The sequence below is a fragment of the Hemicordylus capensis genome, chromosome 7 (assembly GCF_027244095.1).
Source record: "Hemicordylus capensis ecotype Gifberg chromosome 7, rHemCap1.1.pri, whole genome shotgun sequence".
NCBI classification, from domain to species: Eukaryota; Metazoa; Chordata; class Lepidosauria; order Squamata; family Cordylidae; genus Hemicordylus; species Hemicordylus capensis.
The window spans coordinates 10668417-10692456 of record NC_069663.1 but is presented as its reverse complement, the minus strand read 5'-3'; the positions used below and the strand labels follow the sequence as shown (position 1 = coordinate 10692456).

The window sequence follows — 24040 nt, the reverse complement described above, 5'->3', positions numbered from 1 at the left end:
AAAACTCAGGCTGCTACATACACATACACTGCAGAGGCAAGGTGTAAGGATTTGGTACTTGTTTAACTATGGAAGCAGCCAGAGTATCAGGAGCAGAACAGCCTGTGCTGCTTCCTGCTTTCCATTACTTCCTCCTCTCCAGGGCTTTTTAAAATGTGCAAGCAGACACAAAACGTGCTGTAGTAAAATAAAATAAAATAAAATAAAATAGAAAAAATGTGCAGTTCTAAAAGGACATTTGTGTAGCTCAAACATTCAAGTCATGCAGAAGTTGTACCAAGTTAGACGGATAAGAATGAAGAAAGTGAAATGCGTAGTCCAGGAGTGTCTTGGCAGCCCCCCCAGACCCTGTCAGCCTAGGGATGCTCAGCCCCACCTTGTCCAATGGTGGCTCTGCCTTTGCTCTCTACACAGCTGGGGCAGTTCTGTGTTTAAATGTGACTGTAGGTGTATGTTTGCTTTGACCATGAATTGCCCTGGTTCTTTCAGAGAAGTACTTGTTGTATTCCCAAAGAAGAAGCGCTTTAGAACTAGAGTGGGCCAACTCCAGTCCTTGGGAGCAGGGCCTGAGTAGTTGCCTAAGTTACCAATTCTAGGGGAGGCGCATAAACGGTGCCAGAATGTAGCACTGCCAACTATTCTCTCTCTCCTTCTTGTATTGCACCCAGCACAGTGGTGGAAGAATGTAAGATGCAATACTGCACTCTGTTCCCCAAAGTACCTGCACATTCTGCACCCCAAAATCCATAGTCGTGTTTGCTCATTGCAGCCAGTAAACAGCTAGTCACATAAGCTGCATCCCTCCCTTGAATATGAATTGCCTGCCTCAGCATTCATTGCCAAAAAGAAATGGTCTCGGACTGGGTTTCCAAATTAACACTTCAGTGATGACAAGCTGCTGCTGTTAAAGTTTTGCCCTGAGACTTGGGACTCTCACTTACTGCATCCTCAAACCAGCATGGGCTTGTCACTCAACCTTGTGAATGAGCAGCCTGTAGGCGCTTGAATTGATAGGAGGAATTCTGTCGAAGCATTCTGCAGAGTCAGTTGGAAATCAACTGTCAACGAAGAAGCTGGGCAGAAAGGGATTCAGACTGAAGCAGGCTGGTTTTGCTTTGACCGGTTCTTTGTTTCTTGCAAAGAACCATTTTCTTTTATTTTCTTTGTAAATCGTATCTTTAAGCTCTGTGGACTTTCTCTGTTGGTGTAATACGCCATGCCCATAGCATTTTCTGCTATCAAGGGCAGTAAATGTTATGGAAGAAGACTAACAAAGATAAATGGTGTGGCAGTGGATACAGGAACAATCGCATAGAGTCCACATTTCGGAACATATAAATGCATATAATCCACATTAAGGAACAGGGAATTTGAATAGGGTTGTTGCCAAAAATGGCATCCCTGTGTTTCTTACATCATATACTGTAGCTCTGTCCTCCTCTCCTCTACTTTGAACTACAATTTCACATTCAGTTTTAAAGTTTGAAAGGTTGCATTCAGAATTGGATTGGTGAGTCTGGAAATGTGGGTCAAATATTTGTTTCAGCCAAGCTCCAGAACTAGATTATTGTATCCAGTAACTCTAAATAAGCAAGAGGTGCCCATCATGAAGGACTGAGTTTGCATAGAGGCTGTTTATTGTGGCGGTTGAGTCATAACAGAGGGAAATCTGACGGTGCTTATGCTTTCAGCGATGCCTAAGAGACATCATGGATGGCTTTTTCCCTTCTGAGCTGCAGAGGCGCTACCCAGATGGTGTCCCATTTCAGGTATGCCGTCTCCTCTCTCCTACAAGCTTCCTATTCATCAAATTCTTGGTTTGCAAATATTTCATTTGCTTAAAAAACAGGTGGGGTGTCCGAGCTCTCTGTTCAAAGAGCTGTGCTCCTTTTCTGCTTGAACAAGTGACCTGACTGCTCCCTGCTTAAGGAATGAAGATGATTTTCTGGTTAGAGAACTGATTGTTCTCTTTAAGGAACGGAAACTGCTTTTTGCTCGCAGAACTGAAATGGGTTTCTGTTTAAGCAACTGAGATGGCTTCTTCCTTGCTTTGTTTTCAGAAACTTATTTTGTATCTTCTGTGATTATCATTTGTTGTTCACTAACAATTATTAAATGGATAGAAGTGTTTTGTAGGTGATGGACAGACCCTAAATAAGATGCATGCATACATTTTGGCTATTTGGCACCATGGCTCGTAATGGTTTTTGATTTGCTCATAATGAATGCTCATAATGGTTTTCCATCTAGTCCCCTAGAAATGGAAAGTAGGTGATAGCATTGTTTTATGTACAGTTTTGCGTGTCTGATCACCCCTTCTTTATCCCTACCCACAAATGATTAGGGTAAAATGGCATTTTTGCACAGAAGAAATGGTTGGGGGTTAGGGTTAGGGATAGGGTAACACAAATAGTTGTCCTCTCTCCAGGGAGTAACCTTTTGGAGGACATTCCTGCCAATTTTCATTTCCATTCCTCTGATATGACAAATCTTTATAGTGGCTTTTATGGTTTTAAAACACCATTGCAGATTTGACCACTGCAGGCCTGATGGTCAGGACAATAAAAGCATAACATACTGCAAGCTGAAAGTATTGCAATGCTTTCACGTATTTTTCCATCTCCAGGGCAGTGTAGATCTTGTCAAAAAATTACAGTGAGCATCTGCCCTTCCAGGTACCAACCACCCCAGCTGGCTCCTAGCTCTGCTAAGTTGCTAAGTGCCTGGTTTTACAGGCATGGAAATCCCACTTTCCACCTGACATCAAAGCCTAGGTAGCAGAACTCCTAAAGTTCTTGAGAGTGCGAAAAGAATGGATGCCTTTCTTGAGAGCTTTGACTACAGCAATATTGCCTCAAACAACAACAGTTGTGACCTGATCATCTGAGCTGTTAATTCCCAGCGGAGACATCCAAATTTACACCACCCATTCCGTCCTCTTCTCCCTACTATGATCTCTCTTTTCTTGTTCTTTTTCCTCCTGTTTATGTGACCGAAAACAGAAAACTGTATAGTCAGTAACTCTGTGGAGCAGGCCTGTCCCAACTGCCCGGGAGACTGAGGCAGCGTCATGAGTTGCTACTCCCAGCCCCAGGGTGTTCCCCAGGTTGCTGAACAGTTCCAGCACGCTGATTCCCTCCCCACACATTGTTCAGAACACACCGCATACCATTTTGCACTCCTGATCTCTCCTGACCTGACAGTGGCAGTAGCAGAAGGCATTGGCACTGCTGTTCTTCCTCTTGTCCTGCCTTTTCAAAAGGCAGAGGGAAGTGTGTGGGTGTGTGTGGAACTGCCTGCAACCCCAATTGCTGGCCTCTGCTTTTGATAAGGCAGGAAGGGGGGTCAAGGAGGAGGTCAGCACTGCCCCCAGGGCAGGCAGGGGTGGGGGCAGTAGCAGTGTGGCAGCTGGCAGAGGCAGGGGTGAAGTGCCTCTGCCAATCCACCACCTGAGGGAGCAACTCAGGGCAAAATACAAAGTGCTGTTAATTACCTTTAAAGCCCTAAATGGCTTAGTACCAGGTTACTTGGGAGAGCGCCGCCTTCTGCATGATCCCCACCACATCACTGAGAGGTCCGTCTCTGTATACCTCCAGCTCGTCTGGTGATGACTCGGGAGTGGGCTTCTCTACAGTTGCTGCTCCTGGGCTGTGGAATGCGCTCCCGATAGACATTCATGGCTTAACATCTTTACCAGCCTTTAAAAGAGCCCTGAAGACACACTTTTTAGTCAGACTCCTAATACAGTTGTCCCACGCCGACCGCGGGTTTCCTAATCGCAGATTTGAGTAACCACAACTGGGAAATTGTAGCAGGTCTCACCAACCGTGACCTCAGTATCTGAGGTTTGGCGATATTTTGCTGGCGGGGGTGTAAGCTAAAGCTGTATACATTTGCCATAGGCACCGTGAGGAGTCACCCTGCTTCAGGGTATCTCTGCTGCGACCACTCAGATCTCTTTTATACACATTTGACTATAAATAAACAGTTCGACACAATCTGGGACCAAAAATCCCTTTCTCTCCCTTTGGTTGGTTGTGGTAAAGATAAAGTGTGCCGTTGAGTCAGTGTCGACTCCGGGCGACCACAGAGCCCTGTGGTTGTCTTTGGTAGAATACAGGAGGGGTTGACCATTGCCTTCTCCCGCACAGTCTGAGATGATACCTTTCAGCATCTTCCTATATCGCTGCTGCCTGAAATAGGTGTTTCCCATAGTCTGATAAACATACTTGTGGGGATTCAAACTGGCAACCTCTGGCTTGCTAGTCAAGTCATTTTCCCCACTGCTCCATTAGGTGGCTGCTGGTTGTGTGGTAGCACGGGGTATCTCTTCAAGCAAAATGTACTTGATGGGACACTAAAGGACAGGATGTATTGTTTTAGTCAGGTTCTCAAAGCAGTGTGATCGTTACAAGTTGCAGCTGGGTTTAGTGGTTTCAGGGTGTTGTCAAATCCTTATAATTTGCATAGGTGTGTGTTAATGTTCTTAAGAAGCTAAACAGTTATGGTTCATTCCTTGTTTCTTCTCTGCCCTCTGGGGTCCAGGTGCCTTGTTGGTTACAGAGCTTCTGCTTGGCCTCCCACCTGAGGATTTTTTGGGACTCCCCCTGAACTTTCCCATGGAGAGCAGATTCACCCCCGGCCTCCTCCACCTCCTCTCTTCTTCAGAAAAAATCTCCCCTGCTCAGAACCCCCCCCCCCCTCTCTCTCTCTCTCTCTTAATCTTTCCTGCAGGGGTCTCACACCTGCTACTGCTGCTTCCAATCAACCTCCTGCACATACTTACACATTGCTGTGAACATAACTTTTAAACACACATTTGCAACTGTAAACACACATAGATAACCCAGTAAATAAATTCAACAAGCAGTACTCATAAATGCACACTGTCACCGGCAACAATTGACTTTGTGCCCCCACGCCACCATCTTCTTGCATGCAGGCTGGAGTCTGTGCCCTCTCCTCACGGATTCTCTCAGTTACAGCCCCTTTCCCCTGCTCCAGAAGGGAATGGATGAAAAGAAGCTGCAAATGCGTAGGGAGGCCTCCCCCTGCTAGTCCCCAGGTTCTGGTGTAAGAGGGGGCCCCATAACTCCCCATAGCATACTTGCATGCAGGTCCCCAGCTTCAGTCCGTGGCAGCATCAGTGCTGGGAGAGACGCCTGCCTGAGACCTTGGAGAGCTGCTGCCAGTCTGTGTGGACAGTACTGAACTAGATGGACCAAGGGTCTGACTCGGTTTAAGGCCGCTTCCGATGTGCCTGTGGAGGACAGCTACGTTCCTGTTCCTAATTCTGATAACCTCGGCAGCCACCTGTTCTGTCTGTCGACTTTGGCTGTCCATCCTGTCAGCCAAGAATTTCCTTTGCCTTTTCTACAGAAAGAGTGGGGACTTGGCTTTTGTGCTCTATTTCTTGCCACTCCTGCTATGTTCTGTTGCTTTCCTAGTGCTGGTTTGGGGGCAAGCAGGGTATTCAATGGCAACTGGTGCTTATTCAACAGGTCACTGACAAGAGAGACATCTTCTTTCGGGAAAGGCAGCTGCCAGAGAGTTTTCCTGGCTTGGGCCAAGTCACTGGCCGTTGCAGACCAAGTGGACTAAAGGAGACAAATGAGATTCCAGGTGAGGTGAAGGTTGGCGTTTTCCCTGGCTGCTTCTTTCAGACCCCAGCAAATCCCAAAGTGTTTTGAATCCAGAGATTGAACATGCTGCCCACCCCCACTGGTCCCATTCTCTCTTCCTCAGTCCAGTTATTTTCTGGGTGGTTGTGATTTTTTTTTAATGGTCAGGTTTTACATTGTGTTTTATGAACATTGGGAGCTGCTTTGGGGTGAGCTCTAGTCCAAACACAGGAATATACAGAAATCTAATGATACATAATATCTGCAGCATGTTTACTCAGAAGTAAATCCCACTGAGTTCAATGAGACTTACTCCCTAGTGAATGTGTTTAGGATTCCAGCACAAGTTAGGAAAATCAGGATAGAAGTACAGTGTGATAGGCTTGTTCACATGATCACCAGCAAGGTAGGAGAAGCACCCAGCCTGGGTAGGCAAGCCGGGCGTGCTCCTGATTTTCAATGGTGCACTTGTAAACATTTTCCCTCCTCCCTAAAAGCTGGGGATGGAATCAGGGTAGGGCACGCTCGTCCTATCCGGCTGCCCCCTCACCCACAGTCCTTCTCTCTCCCTCCTGCGTTAATGTTTACAAACACATGGCCCAAAATGGGGAGTCTTCCCAGCTCTCCTACTCCATCTGGGCACGTTCATATGAACTGCTCTCCCACCATCAGTCATATGAACAAGCCATCTGTGTATTGATACTATCAGCTAGTTTGATTTCTTTGTCTTTACTGTCATGTTTACGTGCAAATTGTTGGCCTGGAGCTATCAAAGATAGTGTGGGAAACTGCTTAATAAAAAACCCAGACTTTCCAAAAGCAATGTGCATGTGCACGCCTGTGTATGAAGAAATGATGATTATGCGGCACCACTGTGGGAGGGTGCCGAGAAGGGTGCCTTGTAGGAATCGAGCAATTAGGCAAATCGGATCAAGCCATTAAGTTGTTAAGCTTCCATCTCTTCAAATCAGAATTACTGGAAGGTAATCTACCTTCTACCTACCTAATCTAATTGTTTCAAGGTAATCCCCTTCCCTGCTTCATAATTCCACATTTTCTGAGCCTGGGGGAATCTCCTGCATCTGGCCTACCGTGCCTCCCACTAGCGTCTGCTGTTATGTGCAAACACCTGGGATAGTAACAAGGCAAAGAAAAATATAACAGAATCCCCCCCCCCCCCGCCCATGAGTTGGCAAGATCTTAGGCAACTCTGGTCTGGGCTCATTCCCTCCCTGTCTATTCTATAAAGCATTTGTTCCTGGAATCCTCTCTTGTGGCAGGTCCCAAGCTCTCTCTCGAGCAGTTTTTGAACAGGCTTCCAAAGCTGCAGATCCGAGATGGGCAAGTGATCAATATTCGGGGAGAAATTGGAGAAACACTGCAGGTAGGACAGAGCTCTCTTCTCCACTCCTGTTGTAATTTCTGCTGATTAGCACTTACGCTGAAATGCTGTTCTTGGCTGCTGCATGGGTCCTTGTACAGAGCCCTCCTGCCCACTAATTCTAAGGGGGGGTGGGGCTAGTGGTGGCCCCCATTAACCCTAAGTGCAGCTCGCTGACGATTGGGCCTTTGTGATGCTTTGGCCAAAGTCTCCCCCCCGCCTGCCCCACATGGAGATGACCGTTCTCACCGTGCAGTGCTGTGCTGTGCCCAGTGCTGTGGGAGTGGGGAATCGGAGCCTTCTTGAGCCCCTGCGTCCTCTTGGAAGGTGTGCAGAGAGTGCTGGGAAAGGTAGCACTTCCCACTGCTTTCCTCCTAGAGCTCTTGAGAGAGGAGGGGTCTGTCTTTCTTAAAGGGCTGTCCCAGCACAGAGCAAAGGACAGCATTGGACAGAGCTCAGCATGGTGGGAAATGGCTCTCTCCCTGAAGGTTTCTTTTTTTGCTAAAATGGCCCTCACTTGAAAAATAGTGACGATCTATTAGAATCTTCACTACCTAACATGTTCTCTCACTACCAGTTTATGCCCCCCACCCGCCGCTGGATGCATGCAAAATAAGGTCTACATGCAGACTATTTGTCCGTTAGGGTCCTTTTTCTTTTCTTCCAAATCAGACTAGACCTACAATGGCTGAGAAAACCCAGGAGTTGATATGCATGGCTTATCTCCAGCCGTTTTTAGAATCGATATTGACAGTGAAAAAGGCACACTGCTCCCCTTGAGTGCCAAAGCGTTTGTGAGAGCTTACAAGGGAGTCCCCACTGGCTGTGGTGGTGTTATGCGAATAGTGCCATCAGTTGTCTTGGCGGGTCCAAGAAGAAGAAGAAGAAAGGTTCCCGAAGGAGCCCGAAGTCCAAATGTTGACAGCAGGGGACTACAACAGACAGGCAGGGCCTGGAGCTTAGTGACAGAGTACATGGTACATGAATCAACTGGGGTAGTTGGTACCATCTGGAGTGACGGATGTTCACTGTGATTTTTGACCAGGTCTCCATCCCTAGAGATGGGGGAGAGGTGACAGCATTGCAAGACTTTCGGCTTTGATTGCGTTATCATACTTTTATTAATGAGGACTTTACTCTAAAGAGTTTGGAGGTGGGGAAAAGAGTGGGACAGGGTGATCACAGAGAAAGCTGTAAGTTTAACAGTGCTGTCACCTATTTTTCATCTCCAGGGTGGGGTAGATGTTGCAAAAAATAACTACGAGCATTCATTCCTTGATATAGTAACGGTAAAAGTGTGCCGTCAAGTCGATTTGACTCTTGGTGCCCACAGAGCCCTGTGGTTTTCTTTTGGTAGGATACAGTACTGATGACCAAAATGTGAGAGTCTGGCTTATGGACTAATATATATGTTTTGCATCCAGTAGATCCCAGGTTCAAATTCTAGTATCTCAAGTTAAGACTCTCAGATAGCAGGGCTGGGAATGAGACCTTGTTGATTTGCTGCCAGTCAGAGTAAAAGGTGCTGGCTTGACTGGACCAATGGCTTGACTCTGTATGAAGCAGCTTTACATGTTTGTACAGATGAAAGGCAAGGGTCATGAGAGAGGAGAGTGCGCAAATGCGGTCTCATGTACTTGGGTTTTATTTCAGACAGGCAGGAGGCCCCTCAAATGGCTTGGGCTGCTGCTTGGTGGGGGGGGGGCGCAAAGCTTTTTGGACCCCTGTGACCTCTGAAAGCATCTTAAATCCTTGCTGTCTTGGCATCCTGATCTGCTGTTTAACTCAACTCAGATTGACCGGCTAATATGAAAGCTGGTTTTATAAATAATTATTTTTATTGGAATTTTACAAGAGTAATGGCTTTTCAGACATCAGAAAAATACAAACATTTAACACACTTCAAAATTTCCCTGCAACTAAAAAATGAAATCCCTGCCAAAGAAAAACCCATACAATTCACACGTAGAAGATAATCTTAATCTCTCAGTTGCCGTGTGTGTGTGTGTGTGTGTGTGTGTGTGTTTCCTTTAAACAGATCATGTTTTAAATCTAGTGGCTGAATTTAATTAATACGAGCGGACACAGTTCTCAATAAATGTTAGTTAATAATAATAATAACAACAACAACAACAACAACAACAACAATAAATAAATAAATAAATAATTCGGTTTCAATATCACCCTTCCAAAAATGGCTCAGGGCGATTTACACAGAGAAATAATAAATAAATAAGATGGCTCCCTGTCCCCAAAGGGCTCACAGTCTAAAATAGCTTTGTTTCTTCACTAGGTTTGGGTGCCATGGGACCAGCAGGAGAAAATATATTCTGGACTGGTGTCTCGGGCCAGTCAGAGAAGTCTTGGCATAGCTTTCTCCTTTCCTTCTTTTGTTCTAGGGCTTGAGTGGGACAAAGTCTCATGAAGTGATTCTGGTGGAGTCACCCAGCCTTGCCATGATGCAGAAGAGGTAAGAGATGTCTGGCTGTCTTCACAGAAGTAACCTTGGCCTTGCCTGACCTCCCGAAGCACAGGGCTTAGCTCAGCGGTTTCTTTTAACTGCAAAAAGCAGTTTATTCAGAGCTGTGTGAAACAAGAACTAAGTCTGGCTCTGATGTTCACCCTGGTTTGCCCCCCGGCTTATGTAATTTGAGCTTTTAATTTGAAAATGAGACTGATTGTGGTTTTTAACCTGACTTTTAACTTGTTTACTCAATTTGGTTAATTTTATTACTTTTATTGTATATTGTATCTATTTTATTGTTGTGAGCTTCCCCGAGCAGTGGTGTACTGGAGGGATGGGGTATAAAAATTTTAAATAAAAACTAGCTGACTCTGCACAGAGCATCTGTGCGGTTGTGCAATGAGCCTGTGGCATCCCCCACAACTCACGCTCGCACTCCCCCCTCCCCACACAACTCTCTCACTCGCCTGTGTCAACCTGTCATTGTCCAACTGTCCTTCAGTCTCCATTTCCCCGCCGGCAGGTGTGGCGAGCGGGCAATAGCAACGCGTTCTGAGGCGGCTAACCGCCAGCCGCCCCCTTCTGCTGAACTCGCTGGCGCTTGCTGATGTGGCCCAATGCAAACTCCCTCTGCTCCAACTGACAGCCGACCCCAGCTGGCAAACTCCCTCCTGACTGCGGGTGTGACATTCTGGCCTCAAGCTCCTTGGCACATTTTGAGGCGGCAAACCGCCACCCCCCCCCCCCCGCCAATTTCCCTGGTGCTTTATGTTGCAGCCCTCCACAAACTCCGTCCCCAGTCCCCAAACTCCCTGCTTCATGACCCCAGCCAGCAAACTCCCTGGTTTTCACACTCCTCTCTGGCTGCTGCCTTCCGTGCTGTCAGTCAATCGCCTCCCCCCACTCTATTAGCCAATCACCTCCTTTCCTTCCCCTCTCTCTGTCAGCCAATCGCCTCCTTTCTGCTACATCCCCACGCGTTGCCCAGCTTGGAGAATTAATAATATAGATAACGAGGGGTGGGATGTAAATGCGAAGCGAGCGAACCTTTTCCATATTGGGGGTGGGCTCTGGACTCATCTGCCTTCCCACTTAGAGGAATATCCCTGCTGGATCAGGCCAAAGCCCATCCAGTCTAGCATCCTGCCTCCTGCAGCAGCCAACCAGGCACACTTAGGAAACCTGAAAGTGGGGAGAGGGAAACTGCCCTGTCACTTGGTGCTCCCTAGCACCTGATGTTCATGGGCAAGTATATAGTTATCAAGGCTAGTAGCCATCCATAACCTCATGAATTTGTCTAATCCCCTTTTTAAACTAGGGATGTGTCGGATGCTGATGCCGCACACAGGCTGCTGGGAGCAGCACTGCAGCTGTGCAGTCTGGCTTTTTAGAACCGACAGCGCCACAGTGGGGTGGCAGAGGAACAGTTAAGACCTACATGCCTCCTTTTAAAGCAACTTCTCACCCCCCCCCCCACTGAAATGGTTCGGCTGTGGCAGCTCGAATCGTTTTGGTGCCTCTGTAATGAGGCACCAAAACGATTCAGGCACATCCCTATTTTAAACCTGTCTAAAATAGTGCCAACAGCTGTGAACTCCATAATTTAACTACACATTGTGTAAAGAAGTACTTCCTTATTTGTCCTGAATCTCCCAGCATTCAGACTGAGCACAGGCCAGTCTCTTCTGCATGCAGGGGTGGGGAGGGGTGGGGCTCTTCACAGGCATGCATTTGCAAGCATCCTACTCTCTTTGAGGAAGGGGATGATGGGAGTTGTGGTCCAAGAACATCTGAAGACCCAAGGTTGGGAACCCCTGTACTAGGGCACATGCACAGTTGACGCAGGACACTGGCCAGATCTCTTGGGCCTTGCCATTCCCATGAGTGGACTGAGCATGTGACCTAAAATGTATTCCTTGTTTTCTTATGACTGTGGGAAGACTGGTAGCGGTGTGCAGGCTGTGTCTTACGGGCCACCAATATATTGAACTTTTCATTGTGAAAACCTGGTAGGCTCTGAGAAACAGCTGATTTCCCCCCAGGTCACAGTTTCAGAACCAAACCTCTGACTCTTTATTTGGTGAAAGACCAGGCTGAAGTACAATTCTGGATCCTTATAGCCAAGGTCTGCCTAGCATGTAGCCTCAAAGGTGCTGAGCAATCAGTCCATCTGCCTGCATGTCCCCACTTCCTTTGAAAGAAGGTACTGTGTCATCTTATCAGCTCTTCTGGTTTTCAGAGCAGAAAAGGAAAGACACGGGAAGGCACCTGACTCCAACATTTCAACTCTCCGGATCAAGTCAGAGAATGGGGAGAAGACATATGTCATCAAAATGCCCATTGCAGAGACCATTGGAGACCTGCGCCAGCACCTTGCCCAGATCAGGTAGGGCAGGAGAACATTTCAGCAGTCTGAGCAGATTTTCAAGCACGTGTTCAGCAATGTTCTAATTTTTTTTCATCTGTGTGTGGAATGCAACTTGTTCTGGGTGGCAGTATCAAGGCAGTGTGTGCGTGTGCATATGAATTCAGAGTGGGGTATTCCTGATTCAACCTGATTGGGATCTAAAATTAACTGAGTGGACATAAAAAATGTGAGCACGCACACACATGCACACCTTAGAGGGTGTTCGGTATTGTATACTGGAAAGTGAGTGTGGGAAATTACTTTAAATGCCAGATTCCAACAATATTTCCAAGATCAATGCTCCCTATTAAGCAAATGGAGAAAACTGCATACATTAGCTTAATTTTCCTCATTTATTTGAGCCAAACATCTGGGTTTTTGCAGAACTCGTGAGGCCAGGAGGAGCTCTGTATGTATAAGGGGTGGGGGTAACTGTTGAGAGTAGGGCCTAAAACGAGTCTTTGAGGTTATGAAAGTCTTCAGTGTAGGGGAGGGACAAGGTGCAACTACATTGTCCAAGATCCCATGCCGCTGCAGGGGTTGCCCTATCAGACACAGGCATCTGAATTCCTGGCTTACCTTCACCAGTGGACCTAACCAACCTCCCCATCTTCATGTTCATTCATCACTGCAGACTTGCCTGATTCTTAGCTGCTACCACCTTGTTCTTCTCCTGTACCACTTTGACCCACTGTGCCCTCACCATAGAGTTGAACTTTTTCCACATGGGCAAAGGTGACTGGGTGATGTCATGTGTCAGAAGCCTCAGCCCCTTCCACTTTGACATCGCTCTGCTGCTCGTCACTGTCGTCCAGACACCTTTCAAAAGGGACAGGACTAGCAGTCAGTCACGAGGCACTGAGGAGCTCAGACATGTTGACCAGAGGCAGGGTTGCTTCCATTTGCAATCGGTGTGGTTGAGCCAGGTAGTTCTTCACACCCGGCTTTTAGTTCGCATCTCCCCGGAATGGAGGGCGGGCGTCCACATATCAGCCAAATTTACCCTGAAGTAGGGATGTGAACAGAACCAGGCAGAGGAGGCGCGAAGGTGTGGGGGGTGCAGCTTTAAGGGCAAGGGAGGGTGCACTTGCCCCTCCCGCTGCTTTCCCCACACCGGTGTCTGATTTACCGGAACTACCCAGAAGTATTTGGTGCACCTGTGCAGGCACATTGTGCCCACCTGCACACACCTGACGTGCACGCTTGGATGTGACATGCATGTGCCCGCATAGGCGTGCCAAATACTTCCAGGCAGTTCCAGTAAATGGGGCATCAGGGAGGTATGCTGCCGCCCCGACGGGCTTTACTGAAATCGGACACCAGACGGGGGGGGGGGAGAGCGGTGGGGGGGGTAAGTGCATCCTCCCCTGCGCGAAAAGCTGCACCCCCCCCCCACCTTCGAACCGGTGGAACCACCCACCGGTCAAACCGGCTCCATGCATATCCCTACCCTGAAGTCCCTGCAAGCTATCAGGGAGCATTTCACACACAGTTCAGGTTTTTTCACTGCGCCTTAGCATATAACCCGATTTATATCCGGGGTAAAAAAAATCCACTTTTTGTGTCAGTTTTGTGGGGCAACACCAAACTCACATTCAAGCCTCTCAGCACACTTGAGGTAAAGCCTGCTGTCTGGGAAAGCTCCATCTGAGCATCTGCTGTTGACATAGGCACAAAGGGAGCTGCCATATACTAAGTCAGACCCTTGGTCCATCTAGCTCAGTATTCGCTACACAGACAGGTAGCGGCTTCTCCAAGGTCACAGGCAGGAGTCTCTCTCAGCTCTATCTGGGGATTTCAGGGAGGGAACTTGGAACCTTCTGCATGCAAGTGCTCTTCTCAGAGTGGCTCCTTCCCCTAAGGGAATGTCTTAGTGCTCACATGTAGCTGCCCATCCAAATGCAAACCAAAGTGGACCCTGCCTAGCGAAGGGGACAACTCATGTCACATACCACAAGACCAGCTCTTCTCCCCACTGGGGCACAAAGTACATCCCATGATGGGGCTTGACCCAAACAGTTAAGCTGCATAGTACAATCGGAGAATTCTAGGACTCGTGCAAAAAAGTCAGCATATCGCCGACTGCCACCCACTATGATAAACCCTCATCTCCTCCCTTTCATTTCCCCCAACTTCGGTTGCTACCTTGGCATGCCTTTGGTTTCACACTCTGACTTCTTCTCAGCAAGTTTCCTGACTTGCTGCAGTATCTCTGCAGTATCTGAGCTTGTGTTCTGTCCTCTTTCACTCACAGAGTGCAAGGGTATTATCTTATATATTTTGTAATGTGGACTCTTGAGGCTGAAATGAATTGGCTACCCAAAATTCTCTTTTGAAAATGTTAATTTTTCAATTGTGAAACTCTAGAATTTGCCCTAGATTTTTGATATGCAATGATATTGTGGCTTCTGCAGTCGGTAGTTGACATATATCTATCAAGTGCTATTCATTAATGGCGTTTCACATTCAGTAGCCAGATATTAGATAGTGAAGAGAGAGCAACAAGTTGAAAGCATTAGAATTTTGAAGTTAAATTTAACATACAAAATATGAATTGAAATGTAAAACTTTGCATTTAACCATGGCAAAATTCAAATATTTGATGTTTCCTTTCAGTTCATTTACTGGAACTGTTCTGTCTTCTAGGGGAGAAGTGGCACCCTATGACATCCTCAGCCTTTTCCCATATCGAGTGTATAACAACTCCTCTATGACCCTGGAGGAGTGTGGGCTGGTCCCAAACGCTGCCCTTCTGCTGCGAAAGGCCTCTTCAACACAACTGCAAGGGCAACGGGTGTAATGATTTTACACTGGATGATTCATCAGGCTTGGCTTGCCAGTCGGTTAGGAAGCAGTGTGCCTTGTTCTCCTTTCTCCGGATAGTATTTCTCAGCAAAAGGAAGGATGTGCTCTGTGATTAGCTAGAAACAGGGGAGAATGTCTTTCCAAATTGTCCTGGTGGCTATATGGGCTGCAGTCTGTGATCATAGCAACACTCTATTTTACTGGCAAATTCAGGGAGAGAAAAGTGCATACCATGAGCCAAGCTAGCCCCCTTTCGTTGCCCAGCTGATGCAGGTGTCATTCAGGCCTTGCTGCAGCTTGTCCTGCCCAGTACAATTTCACAGCCCTTGCAGGGATGCTGATGGGCCAGGATCCCTTGTAAGGCTGTCTTCCGGAATTGCAGCAGGACACCCTAAAGTTAGGCACGCTCCAAGGTAAGCACAGCTGGATTACTGCTACAACCATGTAGTTTTCTCTGTCCTGGTTAACTGCTAAATCCATCCCCAGTTGAGATGCTGCCACACACTGCTATCCATTGGATATTTGACATCCACACCCTTTGGGCTTGGCCAGGATTTTATGCACTTGTTGTACAAGTCCATTAATCCATAGAACAGAAAGGCTGTGCAGAACCTCTTTTTCTAGTGCATGTGTGAAGCACCAGAGCCTCGCCAGGCTGCTTGCCTCCACAGCAATGGCCAAAAGGATCCTTCTGCAGGCTTCTTTCAGGGCCAATATAAAGCTCAGCTTTCTTTTCCTATCTAGCTGTGGTCCAGCCCAACCCATTCTCTTACAGAAGATTCACACAGTTCACTTCTTTACCCATCTCTGGGGGGGTAAAGGGCTGCTACGTGGCGGTAGCGGTTTTCTATGGGTCTTCCAAGTGGCTCAAAATGGGGCAGATGTTCCCGTTTCAGGTTCTACCACCACCCCTCTGTGTTCAGTTACAACCCTACCAAGATTACATAGAAAGCTATAGTGTGGCAATGCCTCTATTAGAAAAATCCAAAATGCTATGAAGTTGTGAGCACCACATTCTAGAGACCTCAAGAACTCAGTCGGATAAAGAATTCCAGAACGCTCAAACGCTTGCTGCTGCCAGCTTTGTATAATTTTGGTTTTTCCCAATAAAGGTACTGCACCAGATTGTTTAGGCCAGGGGTCTGCAACTTCAGCCCTCTAGCTGTTTCTGGACTACAACTCCCATAATCCTCCAATTACCAATGGTCAGTGATCATGGGAGTTGTATGGCCAACATCTGCAGGAGGGCCAGAGTTGTGCAGCCCTGGTTTAGACCAACTCATTACCTACTATTTTTGTATGTTGTGGAGATTATCAGAATATAAAGTAGGATGTGGAATTGTATGTTTGACTTCTCCCTCCAGGTGGAAAGCTAGCTGGGGGCCAGAAAGAGACAGGAGAGGGGTTTATCTGAGTATATACAAAGCTTCAACAACAACACCTGTGGTTAATACTGAACTAGTCTAGCATTTCCCCTAGTACAGCTTTTCAGTGTGCAGAGGGGTTTGACATGGAGAAAGGACTCAGACATAAACCCCTGCTCTCCCCCTGCTCACATTCTTAGGTTGTATTGTTCCAAAAAAGACTATGCCAACACATGCTTTTATGAACTTTTAAACCTGTTCTTAGTGCTATGAATTCATGACTGCCTCATCTACTTGCTTACCACTGCTGCACAGAAGATGCTTGAAGTCCAGGTGATCTATGCACTTCTGCAGTAAGACGCCCAACATGAACTATCCTGCACGGTACAACACCCATTACATCACCCACATCCAAGGGTCCAAAGCAGGCATCCCCAAACTGCGGCCCTCCAGATGTTGCTGAACTACAACTTCCAGCATACCCAGCTACAATAAATTGTGTCTAGGGATGCTGGGAGTTGTAGTTCAGCAACATCTGGAGGGCTGCAGTTTGGGGATGCCTGGTCCAAAGGGTTGGCTAACTGTGGTAGCCAGTCAAAAATTGTACATCTCACCCCTTTAGGAGAGGAAGCATAACGATTGAAACCTCACCCAGAGCCTCCAATGCCCAGCCTGATTGCAGGGGAAAATCCTTGGCCTTCATCCCAACTGGAGAAGTAGGAGCTTGTTTTATGCTGGGCCCCAAAAGTAGTACATCTTGCTACTTTCCAGTCCCCACAAGGCCTGGAGGAGAGGTCAATCAACAGCTACTAGTCGGAGGGCTATAGGCCACCTCCAGCCTCAAAGGCAGGATGCCTCTGAATACCAGTTGCAGGGGAGTAACAGCAGGGCGTGCCTTCAACTCCTGCCTGTAGGCTTCCAGCAGCATCTGGTGGGCCAATGTGTGAAACAGGATGCTGGACTAGATGGGCCTCGGGCCTGATCCAGCAGCGCTGTTATGTTCCCCTAACTTCGGTCTCTCTTAAGCACAGAGATCTCACCAGAATGTTTAAAAATGCATTTCATTTGTGGGTCATTGCCCATACTTCTATATTACCACTAGACATACCTTTCCTGCCCCGCCTAATTATAAATAGGAGACCACCTCCTTTGGCTGAAATTTTACGCCAATGGCTCTCCTTTTGGGAGGTGAAGAGAGACCACTTTCACTGCCTAAAGCCAAAGCACATGGTGAGTTAAGATCCGCTCTGGACGATCACTATCAAATATCTGCTTACTCATCCCTTGGCCAGGGTATAGTTTTCACAAACAGGCTATCCCCCACAATGAATCAATAACTCTTATCCTTATCAAGGCAGTGAAGTAATAGACGCCAAGTGTTTCTCCCAGACACCTCTGCCCACCTACAAATAGGACAGTTCAGAGCTTGAAGCAATCTTAACGTGAAGTCCAGTACAACATATGACTATATCACACCCCCTCACCCACCCACGGCATACAGAACTCTTTTGCAATGCCGTTTGGGCTTATGCTTTCGACACCTCTCCACTTCATTTGCTCCAGATGGCTGGAAGGATCCCAGAAAGGCTAGGCCAGGCACATTCTCTCCCTTTTAGCAGCTTATCCACAGAGGGATGCTGCTTGACACTGGAGTTGGTCCCTCTAGCTCAGTATTGTCTACACTGACTGGCAGCAGCTCCTCCAAGGTTTGAAGCAGGATAGGAGTCTTTCCCAGCCCTAACTGGAGATGCCAGGGACCATCCGCCACTGGGCTGCAGTCCCATCCCCTAAGGCAGGGGTTCCCATCCTGGGGGCCTCCTAATGTTGCTGGACTACAACTCCCATCATCCCCAGCCATAATAAAGTGTAGCTGGAGCTGATTGGAGTTGTAGTTCAGCAACAGCTGGAGGCCCCCAGGCCCTAAGGAAAGTATTTTACCGCAGATGGCATTCACTTGGTGTCACCCATCCAAATGGAAACCAAGGAGAATCCTGCTTAGCAAAGGGGAAAATTCATGCTCACTACCATCTGAGCGGCTCTGCACTCCAAAAAGGATTTCAGGCAGAAATCTCCCAATCCTACTTGGAGATGGCAGGGATTGAACCTGGGACCTTCTGCATGCAAAGCAGATGCTCTGCCACCGAGATCTGGCCCCATCCCCTAAGGGGAATATCTTCTAGCAGACAGTGCACATGTCACCCATCCAAGTTTAAACCAGGGCAGACCCTACTTTGCAAAGTGAACAATTCCTGTTTGCTACCAACTCCTCACCACCATCTTTATACACAATCCAATTTTAGGAACCTTTTTTTTTTTTAAAGACAGGTCACAGCTGTGCTAGAATTTCCCTACACAACCTTGAGACCGTCGGTACTCATCTGACTCTTAGGCAAAGAGTTCTTTTTGTCCTGAGGCATAACAGTGAACATAGTCATCCCACCTACTAAAGGCTGGAAAATGGATTTCTGAATCAATAAGGATGGCATTTAATCTTCCAAGTAAGCAATTAAAAAAAAAAAAAAGATACAGGAAGCCACAGGAGAGGTTCTTAACAACATTTAATAGCATTCAGAAGGGAGAGCTGTTTACAAACTTTGCTTTTAGCAGGAAACACAAAAATGCACTTGGTCCTTGTTTGCAAAAAGCGAGTTCCAAAGCGGAACACTCCAGTTTGGGTGAAGAGCTGACAGCAGGACAGATCTCCGCTGTCTGCCCTCTCCCAGGGGATGGCTTCCACGCCACTACGCTGGCGGGAATGCACTAATGGAATAGGCGGTCTGCTCCCCCACCCGCTCGGAACGGCTTCCCAAAGAGAGCCTGGGCTGCACTGAAGTTGTTTCAAAGACATACACAACCTCACCCCAGCTCTGGCTGAGAAGGAAGTTTCAAGCCCACAAGCTCGCCCAGCACTGCTGCATTGCATTATAGGAAACCAAAAAAACAAAAACAAAAAAGCAGCTGTCTGCTGCTCCCGCTGCCTGGGTCGGAATGAAAGAGGAAGTGCAAAACCACCATTTGCAACAGGAGAGGAGGCAGCAGCCAGACCTTTGCTTCTGAAGGGCAGGGCTGGCATTAAAGAGGAAGAGAGGGTTGGGGAAAGTGCTGCTTCCCAATGTCCTGGACTGGGAAGAGTTCTCTCTCCAGAGAGGCACGAGGAGCAAGGCCTGGCTGTGTCTGAAGGAATGTGCAGGCTCTCTTGGATTCCCTCCTCGAGAGCACACCAAGAGTGAAGCAGGCAACCAAACCCAGGAGGCAGCTGGAGCGGCGTTTGGTCACAGGGGCCAGGATAGGGACCACGATGACTTACGAGGCGAGAAACGATCCGTTTGGAATGCAGAGTGCAGGCTTCAGAGGGGGGAGGAGGGGGTGGGGGTCGAGAGCCCGCTCAGGCCAGCTTCAGGAACTCCTGCAGGGTGCTCTGTTCCACCGCTTCCACAAAGAGCTCATAGTCCTGCCAGGGGGAGAAGCAAGAGGGAGAACTTAAGCCCAAGGGCGAGAACCAGGCAAGAAGCACCAAAGGCTCGGGCTGTGAAGAGCTGCTCGCAGGGCAAGAGGCACAAGGACGTGGCAAGGAGAGCCTTGGCAGTTGAGTCCATCCACAGCTAAGCACTTGTCAGCACCATCAATTCTGCAACAGCCACCTCTGATCTGGGGTCACAATCAAGAGATTAATCAGAAACTGAAAGTGTCGAAGTGGGAACTCAGCAAAGCACAGACGTGAAGTGTGTGTGGCTCAATAGCAGTGTTATCATTGGCTCCTCTCTACAAAGCTGGAAGAACAGAAGAGCAGCACAACTGGATCCGACCCAAGGCCTGTCTCAAACAGGAACCCATTTCTCACAGTGGCCTACCAGATGCCTCTGGGAAGCCCACATGCCGGAGATGAAGCCAGGCTCCCTCTTGCAGTCATTCCCCTGCACAACTAGGTAGGTAGAGTTTAGAAGCCGCTATGAATATACATCCGCTGAATCAGGAACTCTGGATATTCTCAGCCAAGCTAAAAAGCCCTTTACATTGGATATAAAATAAGTCAGTTTATGGAGACGGATCAATCTCCCTCATGCAGAAGCACAAGGTTGATTTAGGACCTGGCCCAAATATCACACTGGAATTTCCAAAGTCAAAGTTGGCTTTTGACTGATACAACATATTGGCCAGAGAACTTCAACTTATTTGACTAGTTTTAACAAAATTGAAACAGTTTGTGCCTGGGCCAAGGTCACCAAACCCCATTTCACCACTCAAAACCTTTCGCCAGCTGTCTCGGTAGGACAAAGTGAAACTGTAAATGTCTTTTCACTTGTGAAGGCTGTTAATGTGGCATGTCAAAAAATACCACCACCACTCTCTTTTCAGGGAACCTCTTAAGCTGGTGGTTCCCAAGCTGGGGGCCTCCCAATGTGGAATGGAACTCTCGGTGTTGCTCTTGCAAAGCTCCACACACAAACACACACACACACACTGAATAGGGCCTTTCCAGAAGCACAGCTGTGTGAAGTCAGCAGCAAAGCCAAGATTCTTGTGGCGCCTTGAAGGCTAACAAGTTTACTGTCGCCTATACAAGGTCCACAAAATGGGTGTGCTATACATTTGTCAGCCTAAGGTGCCATAAGACTTGGTTGTTTTAAACCTTGCATGCTCGTCTTTGTTATTATGGGCCAGCTCCACCCACCCACCCACCCCTCTCTCTCTCACACACACCATGGAGTCTATACCTTTTGTGGCCTTGGACTCATATGCAGATCCCCTCTGCTTCACAAGGTACCTTGAGTGTTAATAGGACTGTGCATCTTTGTCCAATAACTATATGAATAAGCTCCAGTAGCCCTAAAAACTAACATGAGTGGTGCCTATGCATGTACACATTTATGCACATAAGCCCTGGTTTGCATCTGTGGTTTTCGATTCAAAATCAAGCGTTGTACATTCACCATGTGCATTCAATAGGTCTCCCTACTGTTCTGCAAGCAAGGCTCTGATACAAGCAAGGATCAGAATTATCCTACTCCCACAGAAAACCTTCCTGGTGGTCTATTCCAGTCAGACCCTGGAATAAGTACATCCCAAGTTCATCCTGCTTCACTATCGCACAGAAATTCATACAAGACATCTACTCACCCCACAGTATTGGTCCCCATTGAAGATCTGGGGAGGAATGGCTTTGGGGTTGCCCGATTTGGCCCGCATTTCTTCCCGCAGGGCATTGTCCTGGGAGATATCTACCAGGTTGTATTTGATGTTCTTTCCATCCAAGATCCTGGTGACTTCACTCTGTTGCGATTTGATCTAGGTAACACACAAAAGGGGGAGATTAATCATCCTCTTTCCATCTAAACCAACAGAAGGCTGTGCAGGAAAACACATGCCAGATTGCCTATTGCAAAACGGGCAAGAAACTGCAAGAGCCACACCTTGTGGGGGCGGAGGGAGGAGAGGGTGATCCCTAAACACAAAATCAAACCCTTGTCTGAGCAGGGGAATTCCCTGAATAGGGAAGGCCCGCGAAGCAGAGGAAGGCACCGCTGCTGCCTCATACTGGATGTGGAAGTGGACCGGAGGGACCACTCAAAAAGAAGGACGGCCAAAAAACATAAGTCATCCCGAAGGAGACCAGGAGATCGAGGCCTCCTCTCGATGGTCCCCCCTAAACGTGGCAAATTCCCAATTCAGATCCCCCTCCAATTGCTCACGAGGTTAGGGAGAGGGAAAGAGGGTTTTCCCATCTGGAGACGGAAAAGGGATCGACCCCCGTAGAAAAAGCAAAGAGCAGCCCATCTGGAGCCGAGGCAGGAAACGAGAGGTGGAGACACTGAAGTGCAGCTGGAACAAATAAGGAGCGGAACGGCGGGGCGGGGGGGCGGGAAGGAGCAGCGAGGCAAGGCAGGGAAGCGAAGCGTGCGCTGCGCCTCTTTCTCGGAGCCTGGAGAAAAGGAGTGGCTGGGGGGGGGGGGAGGACTGCCGGAGCGCCTCCCGCCCAGGACCGCACATCAGCTCTCCTGCGCCGCTCACCTCCCTAGAGCCGGTCACCGAGGTGCTGTAGACCGTGAGGCTGGCCATGGTGCTGGGTTCGCAGCCGCTCCCTCTCTGCTCTTGCTGTGCTGGATGGAAGGAAGGAAGGGAAGGGGTGGGGAGGAATCTGCTTCCTTGCCAGCCCCGCCCAGCATGTGATCGCGGAGACCAATGGGGCCGGCAACGGCGGGCATGCGGGCGAGCTTGCACCGGAGCCGGCTCTGCGATTGGACTCCAGTCGCTTCGGGTGCTCGCTGCAAATATGTGTCTCGATCCTGTGTGCACGTTTAGGCAACATTGCGTGCAGCCCGACCCTGTTTGTGCTCGTTTAAAAGCAAGGCCCGCGGGGGTTGCCGCCTGGGGTGTACGAACGAACACCCTGCTGGAGCGCTTTCTCCACGATTACGCTCAAGATGCCAGCTCGGACCGTCCACTAAGGAGGCGGTTGGAAGGTTTTGTGCATTATGTTCTCACGTTTGCCACTTATTAGAAAGGCTGCAACATCTAACCGGTTACTAACCGTGATGTACTAAAAGGGGCCCCGCTTAAATCGAGCAGCTCTGAAGTAGGGCAGACGAAGCATGCTTTTACGACAGACATTGCCGCCATTGTGAGAAAGGAGAGATACCTGTTAAGAGCCTCCCATCCCATGTGAAAATAAAGCTTTTTCTTCAGCAGCAACATCTATTTGCTGGTGTTACTTCTAGTGGCTTCTTAATGTTGAGATTATATTGTTTTGTTAGTCCTTACTGTGGATGGGCATGAGAAGAAGAGACGCAGGTAGTCAGACCAGAGGTCCATCTAGCTCAGTGCTCTATACACAGACTGGCAGCAGCTTCTCCAAAGTTGCAGGCAGGAGTCTCTCTCAGCCCTGTCTTGGAGATCCCAGTGAGGGAACTTGGAACCTTCTGCTCTTCCCGGAGTGGCTCCATCCCGAGGGGAGTAGCTTACAGTGCTCACACATTATTATTATTATTATTACATTTATATCCCGCTCTTCCTCCAAGGAGCCCCAAGCGGTGTACTACATACTTGAGTTTCTTTCACAACAACCCTGTGATGTAGGTTAGGCTGAGAGAGAAGTGACTGGCCCAGGGTCACCCAGCTAGTCTCATGGCTGAATGGGGATTTGAACTCCGGTCTCCCTGGTCCTAGTCTAGCACTCTAACCACTACACCACGCTGGCTCTCCCACATCAAGTCTCCCATTCATATGCAACCAGGGCAGACCCTGCTTAGCTATGGGGACAAGTTACACTTGCTACCACAAGTCCAGCTACCCTCTCCTGACATTTCTAGCAGATTAAACTAAAGCGGAGGGAAATCTAGAGAATATTTCCTTTGTAGCTTTCTGTGATCTTATTCCCCCATCAGCTGGCCAATGTGAATGCTTTATATTGCAGATGCTTGTTTTGGTTTTCTAACATTTGACTACATGGCATCTACTGAAGAGCTCCACTTATACAATTTTGACTAGGTACTAAGCACTTGCTGTAGACAGGCTTCTTTGCTGAAAAAAGCCATCAGGTCTAAGTAAAAATGCAATGCTGAACTTGGCATATCAATTCTTGGTGATGAAAGTGGCAAAGCAAGTAAAAAGCAGAGTGTGCCAAGTTACAACTGGAATGAAACAAAGCAGGCCTTTCCCCTATCATAAAAAACTGACTAGTCCAAAGTCCAGTTTGCTAGCAGCTAGGTAACCAGGCCTTTTGATTTGTACTGCAGATAATGTATGACTCCCCACTTTTGTTTAAAATTATATCCCTGCAAATTTATCCGTGCGCAAATGCACATGTACACATATGCATATCATCTTTGCTAAATGCCATGAAAACAGAATACATCAATTGTTGCCTAGAGACAGAGCAATCAGACTGTTATGAAGTTCCTCAATTTGTTGGAAATAGCCCTGTCATTAACGTAGCATTTTGACTTGATTGTACCTTTAAACCAAGCTCTCCTGAGCAACACCTGGAAGAGGCTATACTCC

At 48.0% G+C, this 24040-nt stretch overlaps 2 protein-coding genes across 5 annotated transcripts in view; one reads left to right on the top strand and one right to left on the bottom strand.

The window, feature by feature from the left end:
• The window catches only part of UBXN11 (UBX domain protein 11), a 34347-nt gene extending 18031 nt beyond the window's left edge, over nt 1–16316 (top strand). For 3 of the 4 annotated variants that reach the window (XM_053268527.1, XM_053268525.1, XM_053268526.1), the window contains exons 10-15: nt 1692–1769; nt 5502–5622; nt 6902–7005; nt 9402–9472; nt 11706–11852; nt 14520–16316. In XM_053268527.1, the coding sequence (XP_053124502.1) occupies nt 1692–1769; nt 5502–5622; nt 6902–7005; nt 9402–9472; nt 11706–11852; nt 14520–14673 (675 nt within the window). In that variant the 3' untranslated portion in view covers nt 14674–16316. The remainder of the gene's footprint in view (nt 1–1691; nt 1770–5501; nt 5623–6901; nt 7006–9401; nt 9473–11705; nt 11853–14519) is intronic. The other variant, XR_008310887.1, reaches the window with a different exon arrangement.
• Nucleotides 16317–18583: 2267 nt separating this feature from the next.
• SH3BGRL3 (SH3 domain binding glutamate rich protein like 3) lies at nt 18584–22211 on the bottom strand. Its single transcript, XM_053268787.1, has 3 exons — nt 22052–22211; nt 21161–21328; nt 18584–19493 (listed from the first exon to the last, which is right to left on the bottom strand). Exons 1-3 carry the CDS (start codon nt 22097–22099, stop codon nt 19428–19430), a joined length of 282 nt encoding a protein of 93 aa, XP_053124762.1. The 5' UTR covers nt 22100–22211; the 3' UTR covers nt 18584–19427.
• Nucleotides 22212–24040: the final 1829 nt, after the last annotated feature.

Excerpts from the sequence above, each read along its gene's own strand:
- SH3BGRL3 (XM_053268787.1), bottom strand. The coding sequence starts at position 22,099 with ATGGCCAGCCTCACGGTCTACAGCACCTCGGTGACCGGCTCTAGGGAG. Across the intron at positions 21,329-22,051 it reads CGGTGACCGGCTCTAGGGAG|ATCAAATCGCAACAGAGTGA; the intron begins GTGAGCGGCGCA and ends TGTGTTACCTAG. Across the intron at positions 19,494-21,160 it reads ATGGGGACCAATACTGTGGG|GACTATGAGCTCTTTGTGGA; the intron begins GTGAGTAGATGT and ends TCCCCCTGGCAG.